General features: G+C 47.4%; 1 protein-coding gene across 5 annotated transcripts in view; it reads left to right on the top strand.

Moving 5' to 3' along the window:
- Positions 1 to 8624: 8624 nt before the first annotated feature.
- The window catches only part of PWWP2B (PWWP domain containing 2B), a 33780-nt gene continuing 22506 nt past the window's right edge, over positions 8625 to 19898 (top strand). The window contains exons 1-3 of one of the 5 annotated variants that reach the window (XM_077350176.1): positions 8625 to 8777; positions 10785 to 11206; positions 13445 to 13589. In XM_077350176.1, the coding sequence (XP_077206291.1) occupies positions 13486 to 13589 (104 nt within the window). In that variant the 5' untranslated portion in view covers positions 8625 to 8777; positions 10785 to 11206; positions 13445 to 13485. Of the gene's footprint in view, positions 8778 to 9061; positions 9081 to 10237; positions 10479 to 10669; positions 11207 to 13444; positions 13590 to 19898 lie in introns of those variants that run through there. The other 4 variants (XM_077350172.1, XM_077350175.1, XM_077350174.1 and 1 more) reach the window with 4 other exon arrangements.

Here is a 19898-nt window from a genome sequence, read left to right on the forward strand (position 1 = left end):
TAGCTCCACTCCAGGGCCGTTCTGCACTGTTCTTTCAACAATCTACTGGGCTGGCAATCTACTCAGAATGTTTACAAAATGCCTTAAGACCAGAATGTGATTTCAGTCTGCTGAGGAGTTCTGGAGAACTCATAAGTTTGAACACAGTTTTGTGTCATTTTGATTATTAGTCTAACTACAAGGCAAGTCATGGCTTTCGTTTAGGGTTTTTGCTTTGGACCAATGTGGCTACCTGCACATATTTAATTTCTCTTTTATTTTTTATATTCATTAACTCTGCACTCTCAGCCTGCTGACCTGAGGCGGTGTGCAACAATAAAATAGCAATAAAAGCCATATATAACAATCCCTCTGCAAACTCTCATACCCTTCGATCACACTAGTCTCTCTCTCTTTCTCTCTCTCGTCTCCTACTTTCCTAGGAAAGAATTTCCACATATTCTGGCCTAGGGACATGCATTTGGATAGTCCTGAGCCAAAAACATCCACCGCCATCCCTTATTGGTGTTTTCCTGAAATGTTTGGATGGATCTCCCAAATATATCTTGGATTTTGGGGGGATACTGAAATATGGGTCCTGAAAAATCTCAGAAATACTTGGGATTAACCAGGGATATTGGAAAACAGCATTTGCAGGCTCCAAGGACCGTTTTCTCCTTTTATTTTCTTTTTTCCTCCATGTTCCTGTGCATCACAGGGCTTGACATGGGTTTGCCAGGCTGCTCTTAAGTGAGTGAGTTTCAAGTGCTTTTGTTGGTTTTTAAAAGTCCATCCTTTGCTGGAGTTGGTTAGTGTCTGGTTTGTGGAGTTTTTTTTTTTTAAAAAACGAATCCTCATATTTTACATTTAGATTCTCACATTTTGTCTAGGTTGAGATTGTTTTGTTTTTGTTAAACATCTTACATTTTATAGGTTCAGGTTCTCACATTTTACATAGGTCCAGATTTTTGTGTCTTACATTAGTTAGGCTTAGCAACAGCTTGCAGTAGCATGTAACCATGTCTCCTGCACCACCTTGAAAACATTTCTTTTGCTGTGCTCCTAAGAAAATGTCCACCACTGCTGCGATGTAATTCCAGCAACAGTTGAGGCTGCTGCTGCTACATTCCAACATTCTCCTGCTGCGAAGGGAGTGTTCAGGGGGCTAAATATTAACCAACTCTTTTCCTTCTCAGCTACGAAACCTCTTCCTGCCCTCTTCTTTCCTTGGATAGCAACCAATCTGGATTACATCAGTGCTTGTCAATGTGTGATGTTGATTTTTTTCTCATGTGTACACCGCTCAACTGACAGTTTGTCCTCAAGATGAATTGTCAGAGTATGTTTTATATTTCTCCCCAAAGGAAAAGTATTGCCATGTAAGCTAGTGGGATGGGATCAGAAAATCTGAACTTGATTAAATAAATGTTCTAGCCTCATGAGGAAAAACCATTTTGAATCCCCTCTCTGCCATGGAAGATTACTGGGTGTCCTTGGGCCTGTCAGATACAAGCAGCCTAATTTACTCTGCAGGAATGTTGTGAGGTTAAAATGGAGAACAGGAGAATGCTACTTGCTGCTTGGAGTCCCCACTGGGAAGAAAAACATGGTTTAAACTAAGTTAATAAAACAACTCGGAATACCAACCAACCATCCCTAACCCTTATTCTCACTTTCCAAGTTTCTATCATTTCTCAGAGATTTGAATTGCAGTGTGCATACACATACAAAAAAAGTTTCTTTTTTTCTGGTTTGGGTCTATTGGACTAGGGGAACAATGGTATTCTCAAAAAAATCAGTATGGTATTTGGACTTGGGTGGGTTTTTTTTTTTTTATTCAGTTTTTTCCCCTGAGTCCAATAGGTCTGAAAAGAAAAAAAAGATTTAAAAAATTAAAAGCCAGAATCAGCTTGGGTGCAGAAGCTGAGAGTTCTGTGCTGCCATGGCCAATCCTAGACTCCAAAGGGAGGCAGCCCCCGCCCAGGTGAAGCAGAGCTGTAAGCTCCCTCTGCCAGTGCTGATTCAGGGCTGGCCCCCTCTTATAGCTCAGTTCAAACTAAACTGCGAAAGGAGCCAACCATAGGCCATGTGGCACTGAACCACCCCTTTGCCACCCAGACCAATCCTGGACTGCTTCGCTTTTGCCCCCTCCGGTTTTGAGGGAGTGAAATGGGTTGCTAAAATGGCTTACAGCCATTTCAACCTTACACCAGGGTGAGTGCACCTCTCTGCTTTGAGGCTGAAATGACTCAGCCACTTCAATGCTCCATCTTTTTCCCTCCCTTTGGAAATGGGGATAAAGCAAAACAGGCTGTCAGCCATTTAAACCTAACAGCTGATGGATTAAACCTAAGAGTATTAAATGGCTGGCAGCCGTTTCAGTCTTAAAGCAGGGTGGGTGCACCTGTCTGCTATGAGGCCATTGCTTCCCTCCCTTTGGAAGGGGGGGGAGGAGCAAAACAGAGGGTTTAAATGGCTGCCAGCCATTCAGCCATCCGTTTCACGTCTCCTTGCATGGAAAGGGAAGGGGGAGTGAAAAAGACAGCTGATCAGTATAGCTGAATATCTTTACACCGCTCTGCGGGAGCGGTATAAATAAAGCAGCAAGGGGTGTGGGGGAGGGCTCAGTCTGGGATGGGGGGCCCAACGATTAGCCCCTTCCCCCCAGACTGACGAGTTGTGAGGCGCAAAGAGCCTCCCGACCCGTCCACCCCCCAAGCTGCGCCACATTCGGCCGACAGCTGCCATTACGTGGCTGCCCGCCGACAAGGCAGGTAGGCACCCACCCTTCTCAACTGGGGAGAAGTTACTACTCATATCAATTTCAAATTAGAATGTACATTGATTTTGAGGATTCTTATGTACTAAACTATCTGCACATCTCTTGAAGACTTAGTGACATCAACAGAAATGGACTTTCCTTGCCTTTATTAAAGATAAAGGAGTGATTTTACAACACTGGGAAGGTGAAAGCTCACCTGTGGTAAATCAATGGACTGAGAACCTTAGAATATCAGCATTGGAGTATATAGCAGATATACAGCAATTGCATATGGACTTAGGTGTTTGGAAATCATTTATAGAAACATTGCCATGTGGAAGAAAACCCACAGCTGTACTTTTGATTATGTATCCATATGGAAAAGCAGACACATGGCAATATCTGCGTGGGAAACTGCCTTGTGTGAAGCTGGCCCTTTTTTTGGTGATGACTTTGGATATGTGGAGTGTGGGAAGGTTTCTGTCCCCCTGATATAACAGGCTCCATTGGAAGGCTGAAACCCTTAAGGGAATGGCCTCAGTGAGATCATGGACGGGAGACTCCTGCCTTGAGGAACTCATCATGTTTAAAAAAAAGATAACACAGCAAACTGCACGTCCAGCTAAGTATATCCTTTAACCGGAAGAAGCAGAACTATATAATCCACCCATTTCCTGACACAAGGAATAAATCTGTTTACAATGCTGAATTACAATCTGAAGGTCAGTTCAGGACATTTATTTCTGCAGTGGTGAAGAATGTGCAGACTTCTTCCCACTGTTAGGCATTTACGGATCCCCAGATGTGTAATTTAGCTGCAAAAATCAGCAATTGGTAAGAAGGGGAGCAATATGGATTGGGGCTGCAATGGCCTTTAACTGTTCCTCCTTACCATTTCTCTAGTGTTGAATTACCATCAGAAGGTTGGAAAGAGCCCTTGGGCTGTTTTAGCCCCATCTGAACAAAAAAAGGAGCATACTCTGAATACTTATCTTTCCCCCCCCCCCTTCTTCCTGGAATTTAAAGGACTTGAAGAGGGACATTTCCAGTTGGGAAAATGCTATGAGGGAAGAGTTAACTCTCTCTTGAGGAAGCTGAAGGTTGAGCAAACAGAATAAAGTAAATAGTATGCATAATTAGGATTATAAGTGGCATACAAAGATACCATTAAAAACTCAAATCCACATAAACAGCAACAAAATGATGTTGTACATCTAGTGTCAAACACTCACCATCATGGTTACACGTGTGTAATAACCAAAAGAGCTGATGTGCTTTGACCCTGAGGACCTTCTTCAGTGGTCACAATTGTATACGTAAATAATAACTATATTGACATTAAATATCTTTTAAAGGCAAAGGAGGTTGTATATGAGTAACAAAAGTGAAGCCCCAAGTAACAGATGTTAATCAAATCTGCATCATCAGTTCTGGCCACATTCATCAAGCATAATAACTAAGAACCACCATTCTGTCTTGGATCGCAGTTAAATCCCCAGTGTGTGTTCATATGCAAGCCATCTTGGTTGTCATTTTTAATCCTAATTCTGAGCACTATGTTATAAACAGTGACATTTTATTATTTTCCTTTTTTTCATTTCATTTTCATTTCATCAATTTCAGGATCCCAGCTTGATATTCATGTTGGGTTCACCCCCTTTTTTGTTTTTTCTTTATCTTTTCCCTCACTGGCAAGGCAGGTGGATCTCTATCTGAAGTCCTCTGTGACTGCTTTTTTACAGACAAATGACATGCCTGGGGAACTGAATAGGGGTCCCCGCTGGCCTGCAAGGCTGCAATCCTATGCATTATTTAGGGGGCAAGTCATATTGAACTCAGCAAGCTGTAACATTTGAGTACAATGCACAAGGCTGCACTGCAACTCCCTTTCCTTCCTCAGTGTACATCACTGATGAACCTGTGGCTTTTGGTGGGGTGCTGTTCACAAATACCTCATGTGCAGAAACCAAGGAGGTGCACACACTTGAGAGAAGAGCCCACGCTGCCTTCATCCAGTCTGTTTGATGGTATCTTAGGAACAGTGTTTGGACAGCATTCCTGTTCAGGGCCATATTGCCACGTAGACAATGTGCTCCTCTCCGGGCCAGTTGCCTTGTTTTCTGCTGCTGTGGAGCAGCATTGATGTGTGCGGCTGCACAGCAACCGCCAAGAGTTATGACTCTGAGCTGCACAGTCACTGCCAAATAGCTGTGCAGCAACAAGGGCAGACTCGCAAGGAATGCAATCCCATGGGAGCAAGAGAAAAGAAGGTATCTTTGGGCGGTTTGGAGAGAGCAAAGGGCCCAGTTTGTTCTGAACTGGAAAGGCTGCCTACAATAGGCACAAATCACTAGGAACCTTCCTGTTGAATTTAAATACATGATTGAGGAAGGCTTGTTGTGACTGTACTTAGTTCCCATTCAATGAAATTCAATGGGAATGGCCTTGGAAAAAAAGTCCAGGGGTTGTGCCCAACCAGTTTCCTAGATTACACCATTTTCCCAGGCTCAAGGGTATAGTCTGCATGGGGCTTTTTACCCATTCCCACTCCAAATAAATCCCTGCCGTCTACACTGAATTCGATTTCCATTTTGATTTGGGGCACTTTAAATTTTCCCTCTGCAACATGCATGACTGATCCAGAGTGACCCTACCTTTCCCCTAAGATATCCGAAAGTGGATATAACCCTTGATATTTGAAAAATCGGCATCAGGAAGTGTGCAGATTCCTGATTTGTGCGAATAAACTCCCTTCTCCATGCCTCATAGCAAAGCAGTCTTCCCTGATTGGCCAGGGTGTCATTTCAAAGACTTTCTGGTTCCTGGTTCCTTATTACAAGGCTTCTCTTAAAGTGACTGTGCTCTAGAACCCCTAATTGCCTCTTGGATTTATTGCCCCCTCCTCTGCTGTCTCCAATCCCCCCCCCCCATTCAAGAAAAGAAAGAGACACCTGCTGCGCTTGGCTCCCCTCCCCGCTGAGCTTCCCCAATCAAGTGCAAAAAACTTTTTGTTTCAATCAGGGGAGGGGGATAGAGGAAGACCCGAGTTCAAATCGATCTGAACTCTGCTGGATCCACAATGGAAAAAACAAAGTACTGAATCAGCCAAGAGCACCTTGCCTCATCACCATACAATGTATATTTGCATTTACACATGGTGCAGACTTTTTAAACCAAGGTTTTGTAAAACCCTGGGGTTTCTTCACAGTGCTGTAATGGTTTTCCTGAATGTGTGGGAGTTATATATATAACTCCACTTCTGGGGTTTCTTGAAGCCTGAGGAATGTTTCAGGGGTTTCTCAATGATGAAAAAAGTTGAGAAAGGCTGACATAGTGTGCACCTAGCATAGCTCTAATATTATGATGATTTCATCGGTTCCACTGGTTGCTGCTTCACTCTTGTTCCGGGTACCCAGATATACCCACTTTACATCAGCATCTGAAGGGGAAGCACACATCTCCAATCAGGTAGTACATTACAACAATTACTGGTGGTTCCCTGGCACATCTCCACGGTGACCCAGAATTCCAGATAAGCAGGTCCCCTTTGTACTTTCCAGATGAATTAAACAGTCTAGGCTCATACCTGCCTGTTGTGCCAAGTGCTTTCAGTTATTTCCTAGCATTTCCACATGACAACAGTATTTTGTCATGTATACAGTATTTTGGGATACTATTGGGATTTTATTGGGGTGATGTGTTTTTATTGCTATGTGTAAACCACCACAAGCCCTTTTTGGAGAGTGGTGGTCTATAAATCAAAAAATAAAGAAATATAAAATAAAATAAGTATGTAGATAGCCACACATGATGGTCATACACTCAGCTGCACATATACCTTATGGGAAGATGGAGCCAACAGTGGCCTTGCATTCATAGATCTGCCCTAGAACCTGAACAGATAGAGCTCTGCCCCTTACATGGCAATCCATTTGGCTTTTGTGTTTTCTGTGGCAAACATAAGAGTGAACAATAGGCACATGTCCTTCAGTGCCCATGTACATGGATAAGGGCACTGCAGGCCAACCAGGGGTCCATGAGTATTCAAAGACAAAAACTGATTGTTCTCCTTATGTCTGCTTCAGTAAACACAATCGTTTCCTCGGCATCCCATAATATAGTTGTTATGGGCAAGTATGACTGTCGAGTAACAATGGGGCCACTCCCTAATGGTTGTGATCTGCATTCTTGTTTTCTTCAGCTGCTTTGTCCGTAATTGACCCTTCTGAAATGGAGCAAGCTGACACTCCATTCAGGGGCAGCCAGGCTCCTCTGGCTTCAAGGGAAACTTCCAGGTGGACACCTGCCCTGGAAGAGCATTTGAGACCATCAGAAAGCTAAATGCCCATTGCATGAAACCAGTCATACGTAGTTGCCAGGCGTTGTGTTAGACCTTGGTTTTATCAAGGTCAGTATTGTCCACTCTGGCAGCTGTTCTATCAGTTATAAGATGGAGGGGTGCCCAAACTGTGGGTCTCCAGATGTGCATGGACTACAATTCCCCTTGAGGAATTGCAGTCCATGAACATCTGGGGACCCACAGTTTGGCCACTCACTTTCTGGGTCTTTTAACTGTAGATGCTAAGGCTTGAACTAGGGACCTTCTGCATTCAAAGTGGATACCCTATCACTGACCAATGTCTCCATCACACTGCTGTCACCATTGTGGCCAATCGGTTCCCCTCACTCCAGGGCTGCTTCTCCCAGTCTGCCCAGTTTGTGGGTAGAAGAAGAAGAAGAGTTGGTTCTTATATGCCGCTTTTCTCTGCCTGAAGATGTCTCAAAGCGGCTTACAGTCGCCTTCCCCACAACAGACACCCTGTGAGGTGGGTGAGGCTGAGAGAGCCCTGATATCACTGCTCGGTTAGAACAGTTTTATCAGTGCCGTGGCGAGCCCAAGGTCACCCAGCTGGCTGCATGTGGGGGAGTGCAGAATCGAACCCAGCATGTCAGATTAGAAGACTGCACTCCTAACCACTACACCAAGCTGGCTCTGGTAGGGAACATTTATTCTGCTGAACAATGAGATATCAAAATGACATGTGGGAGACCTTGAAGTAATGCTGTAAATGGTAGAATGTAGTGTAATTTGGAATCGTAAATTGGTATGTATTTCTCTGGTCTGGGGACAGGGAAGATAAATCTACACAGTCATGCCACTCTAAAGGAGAAGATACAGCAAAGATACCTCCATGCTTGAGAGGAGTGTCTGGAGCATAATGTCACGGTCTCAGTTAATTACTCTCAGCATGCCACAATCAAGGACACATCTGCCCATTAGTCTCCAATTTTAACATATTTACTTCCTTCACCATCCCCCCCCCCCCCAATTAAACCCAAACAAATGGTAACCTCATACACTAAGCTTGTTATCCCTGTTTGGTCCTTGCATCTGCTAAACGTCTTCATTATGCTGTATGCTCACCCATATACCCACGGGCTGGGGATTCACAGTTCACTGTATGTAAGGAAATGTGTGTGCACACAAAACCTTATATATACCTTGAATAACGTGTTGTTAGTCTGAAAGATGACCCTGGACTCAAACTTTGTCCTGCTGCTTCAGACCAGCAGGGCCACTGAATCTGTGCAAGAAACAGTCCTAAACTGCAAGGTCCAAGCCTATCTTGTCTTCCAGACACACTCTCTTATTTTTAGCGTAACAGCTAAAGCAACTGATTTAGCATGGTTTCCCCCACCACCTCCAAAGCCTTTCCCTGGAGCTGATAGTTCGAGGAAACTGTATAGAATAACCAGTCGGGAAGGGCCGTCCCAGCGCCTTCTGCCCCAGTCGTTCACCTAATAACGCAGCTCCGGTTAGCCTGAGCCGCCGGGGCAGCACTTCCCTAATTGGAGAGGCCGGAGAGGTCAGCGCGGGCAATGCAGCCAGCGACCGCCAGGGGGAAACGCAGCGTCGGGAAATGCAGCGAGAGGCCGCTAGAGGGAGCGCGATGGAAACAAGACGCGGCACATAGTAACCTCGCGGAATTGTCAAACATTGTCCGGGTTAAAAGGGCCGGAGACAGGGATCGCTCAGGTAACGCGTGCCATAGACTTTCTTCTCTGCCGTATTTCTGTACATGTCCATTATTCTCGTTTGCCAGGGTTTAATTCCTACTCGAATGGGTGATCCCCTTCCCTTTTTAATGCTTTCTGGCTGCTATGCTTATGCAGGCTGCAGGAGATTGTGGGATAACTTCAAGGGGGGGGGGGAGCAAGCCATCCCTTTGTGTGTGTGTTTGGAAATCGTTATTAAATATTGACCATATATAGCCACAGCTGTCCTGTACAAAGCCTGGAGCAACAGCGTTTTAAGTTCAGAGAACCCAGTGGCAGCAAGGTAAGGTACAATCAATGTGCCTGTCACACTAAATAATGGTTTGGAATGTATCAGAGGGGTGTAAGCTTTCACTGTCTCTCATTACTCATTTCTGGGCCCTGCAAAAGAATTTGTTGTTTAGGAAATTGCAGCTGAACAACAGTGTATATGTGTGTGTGTGTGTGGGGGGCGATTGGAGCCGGAAGACAGAAAAGCTTCCAGTGATTAAAATATTGTCCACTACTGTCATTTTAGACCAAATCCTCCCTCCCCGGGTTTGTTTTAATATATTTAAATACATTCCGCATAAAGTATAACTATTTAAACAAGGAACAACAAAATGGGGCTGTGCTAAGTAAGGCTACATTCTAATTAAAAACAACAACCGGGCTTTGCATGCATTCCCTTTTTATGTATTTTCATTCCTCTTAATTCTTAGTGGTGATATGAGGTTTTCTTTAAAGCCACATCCTTGCATAACGTTGGGCATTTGCTTTAACCCCCCGCCCAAGATGGAGTCTGCAATGAGGTGCGCTATTTCAATGAACTTTGCAGCGAGGGGAGCTGCTATTCGTTGGGTCGATCTTTTGAAGCGTTTCTCTCTCCCCCCTCCCCCCACTCCCCCCCCCCCCCAATATTCTGACAGCCTGACAGATTTCTATCTGCCGTGCGAAGGCCTCAGTGGCAGGGAGAGGAAGAGGAGCGGCTGACCTTGCAGCCCTCCTCCCGGGCAGCCTCGCTCACAGGGGGTAGCTGCCCTCCCTTTGTCGCGCTGCGCACAGGCCCGGGGGAAGCAGGCGACGCGCACGCAGCCATGTGGCGTCCCTGAACGCGAAGGGTTGGAATCTCCGCCCAGTGGAAAACTTCAAGCGCAGCAGGCCAAGCAACGCAGGAACATCTAACTCTGCCTGCTTTTTTCTCAGCCTCTTTCCCGAACAGAGTCAACTTCCGTGTTGCTTTACCCGAGAGGGGACCTGCACGACGGGCCAGGACCCAAAAGCAACTTCAAAGGGCGCTCAGTTTAGTGCAAACCTCCTGTCCAAGCAGTTGTTTGAATTGTTTGGATCCCAGTGTGCCTACCTGGGGAAAAACCATTCGGTTCGCAAGCCCCTTTCCCTCACAGTGCCCCTGAAAATGTAAGCATGACTCCACCAGGGCGCTGCACGGTCGCCTCCTCCGAAGAAAGCATTTTGTTGGGTTTCTAGCAATGTTCGAAACCTTTCAAAGTCACTGGACCACCCTGGACTCAATTATCAGTTGGAGGAGTTCGGAGACAACCCTCCGTTTCATTTGCAAGCCACCAGGAGCAGAATGCCCCTGGGTCACAGAGACATGCCAGCGGAGGGGTTGGGGGAAGAGGTCCTTAGTGCAAGTTTGTCCGGAAGCCTGCAGCCTGTAAAGCAGAGCCTTCCAATCCAGGTACATCTCCGTTTGGGGACAAATTGGGAAAACGTTCCCCCGTTTTCTTAAGCCAACAGCCTTTGCGAGGGAAGAGTGGGCGGCAGGGGAGAAACGCATTTCATTCAGTTTCTGTTTCGTCTGCTTGTTTGAAGGTGTGGAGCCTGAGGGAAAAAAACCCTAGACCATTGGAGAGCTCAAGCGAGAGGCAGAGGGCAGGCCTGCTGTTTGGGCTTGTAACCCGTCTGGGGGAGTGGGGGAGGGGGAGGAAGAGAAAGCACCCCGCGTGTTCTTCCATAATCATCCCAATGGAGTCAATTGTTTCAGGATTCCGCCGTGGAACGTTCCCGGGAGGGAGGCATTGTGACGTCAGCGCACCTACTAATCCTCCCCGCCGAGGGGGAGCCTGGAGCCATGAGGTCATCGCGGCGGCCACTGTAGCTCTCCCGAGAGGAGCAGCAGCCAGCCCAGCAGCTTCAGCGGCGACGGGGGGAGGGGAGCTGGCCCGAGCAAGGCCGCCTGGGATCCCGCAGCCGCACTCCAGCTGCAGCCGAGCTGGCCGCCGCCGCTGAGTTCCTCAGCAAAAGCATGGAGGAGGAGGAAGAGGAGGCGGCGGCGGAGGGGAAAGAGCCGCAGGTCGGCTCCTGGCTGCCGGTGCTGGTGGAGCAGGTGGTGAACGACGCCCTGGTGGTCACCTTGAGCTGCGGGGAGCGGCGCTTCACCGGGATCCTCCTGGATTGCACTAAAAAGTAGGAACACTTCTCGCTTATTCTCCCCTCCCCCGTGTGCGTGCGTGTGTGTCTGTGCCCCCCCCCCCCTTTGCAAACCAACCAACAAAAGCTTCCCGAGAGGGGCTGCCCCGAGAAGTTTGCTCTCCTCACTTGGGGCCTGCGAGGCGTCCAGCCGGGCAGGAGGCGACCTCAGGCCATATTATGAAAGCGCTGAAGTTGCAGTGCCGCTTCGCGGTGGGGGAGGGGTGGGACGTGCGGCGGCGGCGCGGGGGGGGTGGGGTGGAGGAGGAGGACGGTGTCAAATTATCTCCTCCTCCCCCAGCGGACGCTGTGGTTTCATTTTCTGTTTTCAATCCAACGTGCCAAAAAAGAAAAAAAAATCCTGTTCAGGGGGAGTGGGAAAAAAAGTCAGGCTTGCCAGTTTGTGCAACACGCACTGATGGAGTGTTAGTGACTTCTTTTTTTAAGGCCATATTTCTTATGGGCCGAGGCTCTTTAAAAAGGTGTGTCCTGCGGGGGGCGGGGTCCGAAGACCGACCCGAGCTGCTCGGAGGTATCTCGGGCGCTGCAGGCAGAAGAAGACGGCTCTTCTCCGAATGTTGTGAGTTTGCTGAAGTTTGTTCCTAGACGAGGTTCCTCTTGTGCTTGCGGAAGGCTGGCCGTTGACGGACAGAACCTCGCGAGGTCACATGCTGCCATAATTACGGACCTCTTGGTTCACAAAAGCATTGCACACTTGACACGGCCTTTCCCTTGGCTGCAACTGCCCCGGTTTGCCCCGGGTCTCCCACCCCAAAGGCATGCCTTTATGAAAATGATGATGGGCAGTGGAAGTGTTTGTGGAAGCCTGTGTCCACAAAACCCCAAGCCGCATAGCTCAGCTCAATACAGCCGCTGGGGCTTTTATTCTGTGGAGTGAGAGGTTTGCTATTGAAAGGCGGCTGGTATTGGTGCCGGTGTGTACAGAACGAAATGGCAGCCATTTCAACCTGTGCAACCCTGCTCTGTAACCCAAATAAGTAAAGTGTCGTGCTGTTTAAAAGCCCTCCTAATAGATGATGGGTAATATACCTGGGTAATATACACTAGGGCCTAGGCCAGGGGAAGTCAAACTGCGGCCCTCCAGATGTTCATGGACTACAATTCCCAGGAGCCCCTGCCAGCATGGCAGGGAAGGGAGATGGGCTCATGGGAATTGTAGTCCATGGACAATTGGAGGCTGCAGTTTGACTACCCCTGGCCTAGGCAGTGATCACATAGAAAATGGAGCTTAATAGTGCTATGATCTTCCTGGCTGAAGTGCCATTGTCCGAACAACCCAAAATAGCATTGGTACACACTGTCTGTAGCCGGCCTGCTCCTGTTCTTTGGTCCCTAAATAGTTAAAACTTCTTTCGGAAATACGGCCACACACTAAAATGGAATCTTCTGGAGTCCCTTGGGAAGACGGTGGGCTCATTTGTCAAGCTCAGGCCTTTCCCTGCCATTCGGTTTTCTGAGAGGGAACTATGAAGAAACGCCTGCCACTTTTGAAGGCGCCCCCCCCCATTCATTTTCATTAATAAGGATTCACGGTTCAGTGGCAGCTTCTCTGCCTTTTTGTGTGCCTGTCTGTTTTCCCTGCTGTGTGCAGCCATTAGCCCTTGGCAGTCATCTTGCCAGCATTATCTCATAATTAGATATGCCCGCAACAATTTGTGCTAAAATCATATGACTTTAAAATATGGCTTCATGCACATTTCAGGCTTGTCTCGAGGAAGTTGCTTTGCGTTGAACTAGGTTCAGCTCCTCGTGGGTCTGCCTGGCTCTTCCCCTCCCTTCCCATTGTCCAGGCTGCTCATCACTGCCTTATAGCCCCAGAGGTCCTTGCAGTCTGTGGTCAGCCATTGCTGCAGCTGTATTGATTTTTCTCTGGCACTTCAGGCCAGAGAAGCAAAATAACCTGGGGCACGATGAGAGCCTTTGCATGGAAGCGGGCAGGGCTCCTGTGAAACTCTCATGGAGAAGTTTTATGCTGGGTCGCTGCCATGGCTTAAGAATTTTGGCAAGATCTCTGTGCCAATCTGCCTCCTGTCCTCTGTAGACAGTTTGCACACCTGCACGGTCTCTGGGCTGAAAGTTGGCGGAGTTCTACCTGCCGTTGTATTCCTTTCTGTGCACGCCCCCCTCCCCCAATTCCCTTTTACTGTGGATTCCATGGAAGCTTCCTCTTATGAACCGCTGGTTTCTGTTCTCCCTTTTTGGACAATAAATCAGGCCCCTGTAACCATGTCAGAGTCCTGCCTCTTGCTCAGCACATGTACCATGGATTGCTTTTGCATCAGAGGATCTCTCACCGTTTCGTTTTGGGTTGTTCAAGAAGGAAAATGGAATTACATCTGCCGGCTCTTGAGTTCATCTGGTATGTTTCAACAATAAGGATTTTTCCAAATAACAGGGTGGAAGAGAGGGATCTGGAGAACATCTCTGCTAATATTCTTAGCTGGGTGGGATTAGTTTTCCCTCAGTGCTAGCTAGGCTTTCCTGGATGAAAGTAGCAGGAGCCGAATGCCTGGGTTGCTTTTCTCTACAAAGTTTAAATAGCTTTATCTCTTGTTTTCTTTTCCAAGCCACCCAGACGGTTCAGAAGCTTGGTGCCAGTTTATTTTGAGTGTGCTACGCTTCTCCCTCCCTCCCCCGCCCTTGTTTATCTAACCTCTTTTTTTATTTTCCTTTTCAATAAGTCTATAAGATGTTCCTTATTTAGCTTGTACCTCCATTCCAGACATCTAAAACACTTCCGGCATATGTGCGCCTAATGCTGATTCCCTTGGCCTGTTAATCTACTGCCTTTTCATGGATCTCTTCAGAAAGGCTGAAAGGTTCCCTGAGCTTTAAGTGGAGGGGGGGGGCAGGGAAGAAGATCCCAAGCCTAGAAGATGATGAAGAGCTGGCTTTTATATCCCAATACCTAAAGGAGTCCCAAAGCAGTTTACAAACACTTTCCTTTTCCTCTCCCCACATCAGACATCCCATGAGGTGGGGGGGAGGGGCTGAGAGAGCTCTAACAGAACTGCTTTGTGAATGCAGCTCTCAGACCTGTGACTAGACCAAGGTCACCCAGCTGTCTGCATGTGGAGGAGTAGGGAATCAAATCCGGTTCTCCAGATTAGAGTCCGCCTCTCTTTAACCACGACACCACTGTGGCCTCACAAAAGAGTAGAAGGTGCAGGCATACCGACAGGGGGAAGGCAGGATGAAATTTCATTAGGAGCAGGAGAAGCCAAGCAAAATGTGTGTGGTGACCAAAGCGAAGAGGCCCAGGAATGCTGGGCAAAGGTAGCGATCAGGAAAGGGAGAGGGCAGCCCTCCTCCTTGCCCTGTAGGATTGGCACACGGCCAAATAATGCTTGTTGACCACAGCAGAATATTCTGTGAAGTCCAGTGCAGCTATGCAGGTAGTAGTTTCCTTTAGCTTTGCATGGCTCAGGCTGGCTTCTGCTGGTTGGCTGCTGGAGCTGCAGGGATTTCCATGCAGAAGCAGAAATGCAGGGATTTCCACACAGGAGCAGAAATGCAGGGATTTTCCATGCAGGAGCAGAAATGCAAGCTGTCAATCACTGCCTCGGAAACACCCTTCTGACTTCGTGATGTTAATTTTCAAAGGAAAGTTGACTTCATTGTTTCACAATAACCCCTGTTTTTTTTCTTTTAATGGCCATCTGTCCTGCTGGTGACGAATGCATTTTCATTTAGACAACGTTGAATGACTTTGGGACTATATTCGACCAGCTCTTGAATTGATTGAAGGCCCCGCCTGGCTGCAGCAATGTTTCTTTCCCTCCAGGGCAATGATTTTGCAACCAAGTCCCTTCTCTTTCAAGTGACTGATCTGCTGAAGGGTTCCTTCTCATGGTGCTTGTGAGAGGCAGCTATGGCAGGACATATTTTAATCAGCCTGGGCAGGCAGGCTGGACTGACTCCTCTGTTTGATTTTGTGACCTCCTGACTGCCCTCATCCCACGTCCTCAGTCCTGCTTTGGGTTTAAGGCTGGTGAAAAGGGAAATGTCCTTATGCTGTGGGCAAGGGTCTGCCAACAACGGCTGGGCTTATCACGATCACTGCCACAAGCTTGGGGTTTGGGGGGCATTTTTAGTAGTGTTTCCCATTCTGGGCTCAGAAATACCTGGAGATGCTGGGAGTAGAGCCTGGAGGGGGAAAGAGTTGGAAAGGGGAAGGATTTCAGTGGGGGATAATGCCATAGAGTCCCCCTCGCAAAGCTGCCATGAAATGGTCCCTGTTGCCTGCAGATCAGTTGCAGTACTGGGAGATCTCCAGCTACAAACTGGAAGTTGGCAGCCCTAATCCATAGGGCATGGTTTGGGAAAAAGAGTGTTCCCTGCTGCTCAGAAAAGACTCGGGTTGTTTCTTCTCTGGATGGCAGCATCCGTGCAGTTGTAAACCACACACACCCCAGTGCTAGCTGAGTCCCTGACTTTGGGCTGCCTATTTCAGGGGTAGTCAACTTGTGGTCCTCCAGATGTTCATGGACTACAATTCCCATGAGCCCCTGCCAGCAAACACTAGCAGGGACTCATCGGAATTGTAGTCCATGGACACCTGGAGGACCACAGGTTGACTATCCCTGGCCTATTTGACACATGCATATTTATGGGCAGCCTGTTCTCGGTGGTCTTATCTTTACTGTGGGAAGGGGAAAGGCAGTTGTGCAGAAGTCTTCTTCCCTTTCCTTTCTGGTCCTCTGTTTCAACAATATTCTGCAGAATTTTGACTTGTCAAAGGCTCAGCCATTTCGGTGGCTCTCCCCTTCTGCAGAATGAGAGCAGGCAGTTTGCAGCTTCTGTCTTGGCTGTGATGTGCAGTCAGGGGTGGGACAACGACACCAGTGCCATTATTTGTGAATAAACTAGCAGCCCTGTCGTACGTACCTTTATTCAGAAACAAGTCCAGCTGCATTGGCACACTAAGCAAGTGTGCACAGCATTGTGTGTTTTGATGTGGTCTGGGGGTTGTAAGAGCTCGCTGCTTGCAGAGGGCCAGATTTATTGGGGCAGGGAGGGAGTAGTGGCGCTGGGATGCATAAAAATACAAGCACAGCAGATGTCAAGAGAGAACCTGAGTTGTGGGGAGGAATAGCAAAAGTGTTTTATGTGGCTGTATAATCTGTTCTCAGTTCATTAGATGGAAGGGATTCTTGGCTGGATTTAGACTACTGGGAGTCATGCAATAGCCACTTAAGAGCTTACCATATGAGAAGCTTGTAGCTTCCAATCAGGGTGAAAACTTGCTGTCCCCACCCTCTCCTTTCCCAAAGGTCCAAGTGGCTGCAGAGGAACAGACTTACACCTGTGGTCAGTGGCCATCGGTGACTAACTGCCCCCTCCGGTCTCACAGTTGTGACCAGCGATGCTTTCAGACATATATGTTCAAGTTACCTGAATCCCCCCCCCCTTGCCTTGCAGACCGAGTATCCTGAATGTGGCTTAGCTGATGGGTAAAACTGGCAGAGCTTCTCTTGGTCCATAGTGGACAAAGTGTAGGGTTTGACCCTGAGAGCCCTGGTTTCCAATCCCTGCTCAGCTACAGAGTTCACTGGTGGACTTGGGGAAGCTAGCGTCTCTTATTTCTTAAATTTATATTCCACCCTCTCTCAAGTGACTTAGAAGAAGAAGAAGAAGAGTTGGTTCTTATATGCCGCTTTTCCCTACCCAAAGGAGGCTCAAAGCGGCTTACAGTTGCCTTCCCATTCCTCTCCCCACAACAGACACCCTGTGGGGTGGGTGAGGCTGAGAGAGCCCTGATATCACTGCTCAGTCAGAACAGTTTTATCAGTGCCGTGGCGAGCCCAAGGTCACCCAGCTGGTTGCATGTGGGGGAGCGCAGAATCAAACCCGGCATGCCAGATTAGAAGTCCGCACTCCTAACCACTACACCAAACTGGCTACTTAAGGTAGATCACATAATTTCCTAAAAATCCATACAATATACAATAACCTAGTTTACATTAAAATCCAGAATATAACCTGTAGTGGCGTTGTCCATAAAAGTCCAGTCCAGGTGGGGAAGGCATGGGGCAGATTTGCTGACTAATTTGCTGGCTGAATCAGGTTTAGGCAGGGCAGTCTTCTAGCGATCAGGTGTTAATCCTTACTGGGCCCCAATGGTATGCCTGGCAGAGAAGCTCTGCCTTACAAGCCCTGCAGAATTATAGGTCCCGCAGGGCTCTGGTCTCCTTTGGCAGAGGGTTTTGCTAGGCCAGAGCCAAAAGGCTGTGACTCTGGTTGAAGCCATTTTGATCTCTTTAGGACTAGGGACTCTAAGTAGATGTTGCTCACTAGACCCGAGTGCCCTCTGTGGGGCTTAATGGAAGAGGGTTCCAGACTGTTAAGGGCCTTGACGATAAGAACCAAAACCCTGAATCTGATTCAGTCTCCAAATCTGGATCCAGTGTAGCTGTGTGAATACAGGCTGTATGTGGGCTCCCCACGGGCCCCTGTGAGGACCCATTCCACTGCATTCTGGACCAGTTTATTACTTGTAGCCAGGCTATTGTGAGGATTTGGTGTACTAAAGCCCAGTTGTGCCACCTTGGACCAGAAATGCCGGGTACAGATGTGATCAAATGGACTTCATTGGCACCCAGGCCACAGTCAGAGTGGTGTTGTGGTAAGGTGGTTGGTTCTAGGGTCAGGGATGCCCAGATTCAAATTCCCCCTCGGCTGTAAAGCTGACTTGGTGACCCTGGGCGAGTCCCTGTCTCAGATGGACTTACCTCATAGGATTATGGTGACAATGAAGTGGAAGGAAGAAACTTCACCCGTGGAAGTACTAAGAGGTATGTCACTGAAATGATTTTCAGTACACAGAATCTTCTGTTCCTTATTGTAACAATGGAGGACATAGGGCCATTGTCCTTACTTGGATGGCCCAGTCTTAGAAAATAAGCAGAGTAGGCCCTGGATAGTACTTGGACGGAGACCACCAAGGAAGTCCAGGGTTGATGCAGAGAGGCAGAAAATGGCAAACCATCTCTTGAGTGTCTCTTGCTTTGAAAACTCCACAGAGTTACCATAAAATTGGCCATGACTAGGTGTCACTTTCCACCACCGGCATGCATGGTAAAGTAGGACAGTGGAACATGTTGTCTTTATGCTGCTCTAGCAGATTTGCCTTTCCCTGCAGAATTCTGATGGGATAAATTTTACCCCGCTCTGGCTTTTCATGGTTTGGAGGCATGTGAGCTTGGAGATCCTGGTTCAGTAACTCCTTAGTTTCCTCCTCAGCCGTGAACTACCACAACCGGCCCCCACACATTGGGGATGATCAAAAGTGCCTCCCTGGGGTGCTGCTTTGCTTGTTTGAAATTAAGTACTGAAACAGAAAAGAAAGGGGAGATCAAGCCAAGAAGAGAAAGCAGAAAAATAAACATCTGATGCTTTAAGAAAGGTGTTGAACAGGTAGGATGCTTAACAGTACAATTATGGATATTAGTCATCTCTAGATTGGAGCCCTGTGCCCTCTGAGAGGGCCAGGCCTTGTAATTAGCTGGATTAGTCATTGCACAGATACAGTTTTTAAGTCTTTCCTGCAGTTATTTAACATTGCAGGGATTTCTGTTTGCTCTCTTGCTATCCTCTGGGTGTGAAGGACTCCGTGTTCTTCAGAACATTACTCTTTCAAGATAAAACTTCTGAGGGTGAAGCAACATGTTTTCTTGGTCAGTGTATGCTCCCTAAGTCTCAGTTGTTGAGGTAATGCTAATGTGGAGGTGTGTGTGTGTTTGATGCTAATGTGTAGCCATGTGTGTGTATCTTAGAGGAGACTTGATCTGGGTAGCTTAGGCAAGCCTGATCCCATCAGATCTCAAACTAAGCAGGGGCCGGCCCTGGCTAGCACTCGAAAGGCCAACCTCCAAGGAAACAAACCACCTCTGAATGTCTCTTAGTTGGCAGCCAGACAGGCTTAGGATCTCTGGGCTACATCATACACAAGCCATGTAATAAATTAATCTTGGGGAAGAATTGGTGTGATGAGCATTGAAGCTCATTGTTTCTCCTTTGTTAAATGCCACCAACCCTTTTCTCCACTTGTTTCCAATTTTTGGCAACTTGGTTAGTATGTGGACGGGTGATGGCCAAGGAGTACCAGGGTCATAATGTGGAGGCCGGCAGTGGCCATCCACCTCTGAATGTGTCATGCCTTGAAAGCTTTGCAGGGTCACCATAACTCAGCTGCACCCTTTTCCACCAACAACAATTTCGTTGAATCCTCAGTTCTCACCCTCGAGTTTCTGTTGTCATTGATGAATTAACAATACAAGGGGAAAGGGGGTTTTAAGAGTAATGTTCTACCCATATTTTGCAAAGCTTGTGGAACAAGTAGCTATCTTTGTATCTGTGGTCTTGGCACATACTGCATAATTTAAATCAAGGAATCTATGTATTGTGCTAAAAATGCTTTAAAGCATGGGAAGAGAAATACTTCAGAAGACTAATTACAAAATGGAGCACGCCATGGTTATGTTGCTTTATTTTTGTGAACAGTAAGGGAAGAGTTTCTGTAATATTCTTGGCAGCATCTAGGCTGAGGCAGCAGAGGAAGATAAAGTGTGTGGGACAGGATGGTGAACTGGGTGGACCATTGGTCTGATATAGCAGGGCTCTCTTAATCTTATGCAGAATTATGCCAGTCCACTGAAGCTGATGGATT

Source organism: Paroedura picta, chromosome 8, assembly GCF_049243985.1.
Source record: "Paroedura picta isolate Pp20150507F chromosome 8, Ppicta_v3.0, whole genome shotgun sequence".
NCBI lineage: Eukaryota > Metazoa > Chordata > Lepidosauria > Squamata > Gekkonidae > Paroedura > Paroedura picta.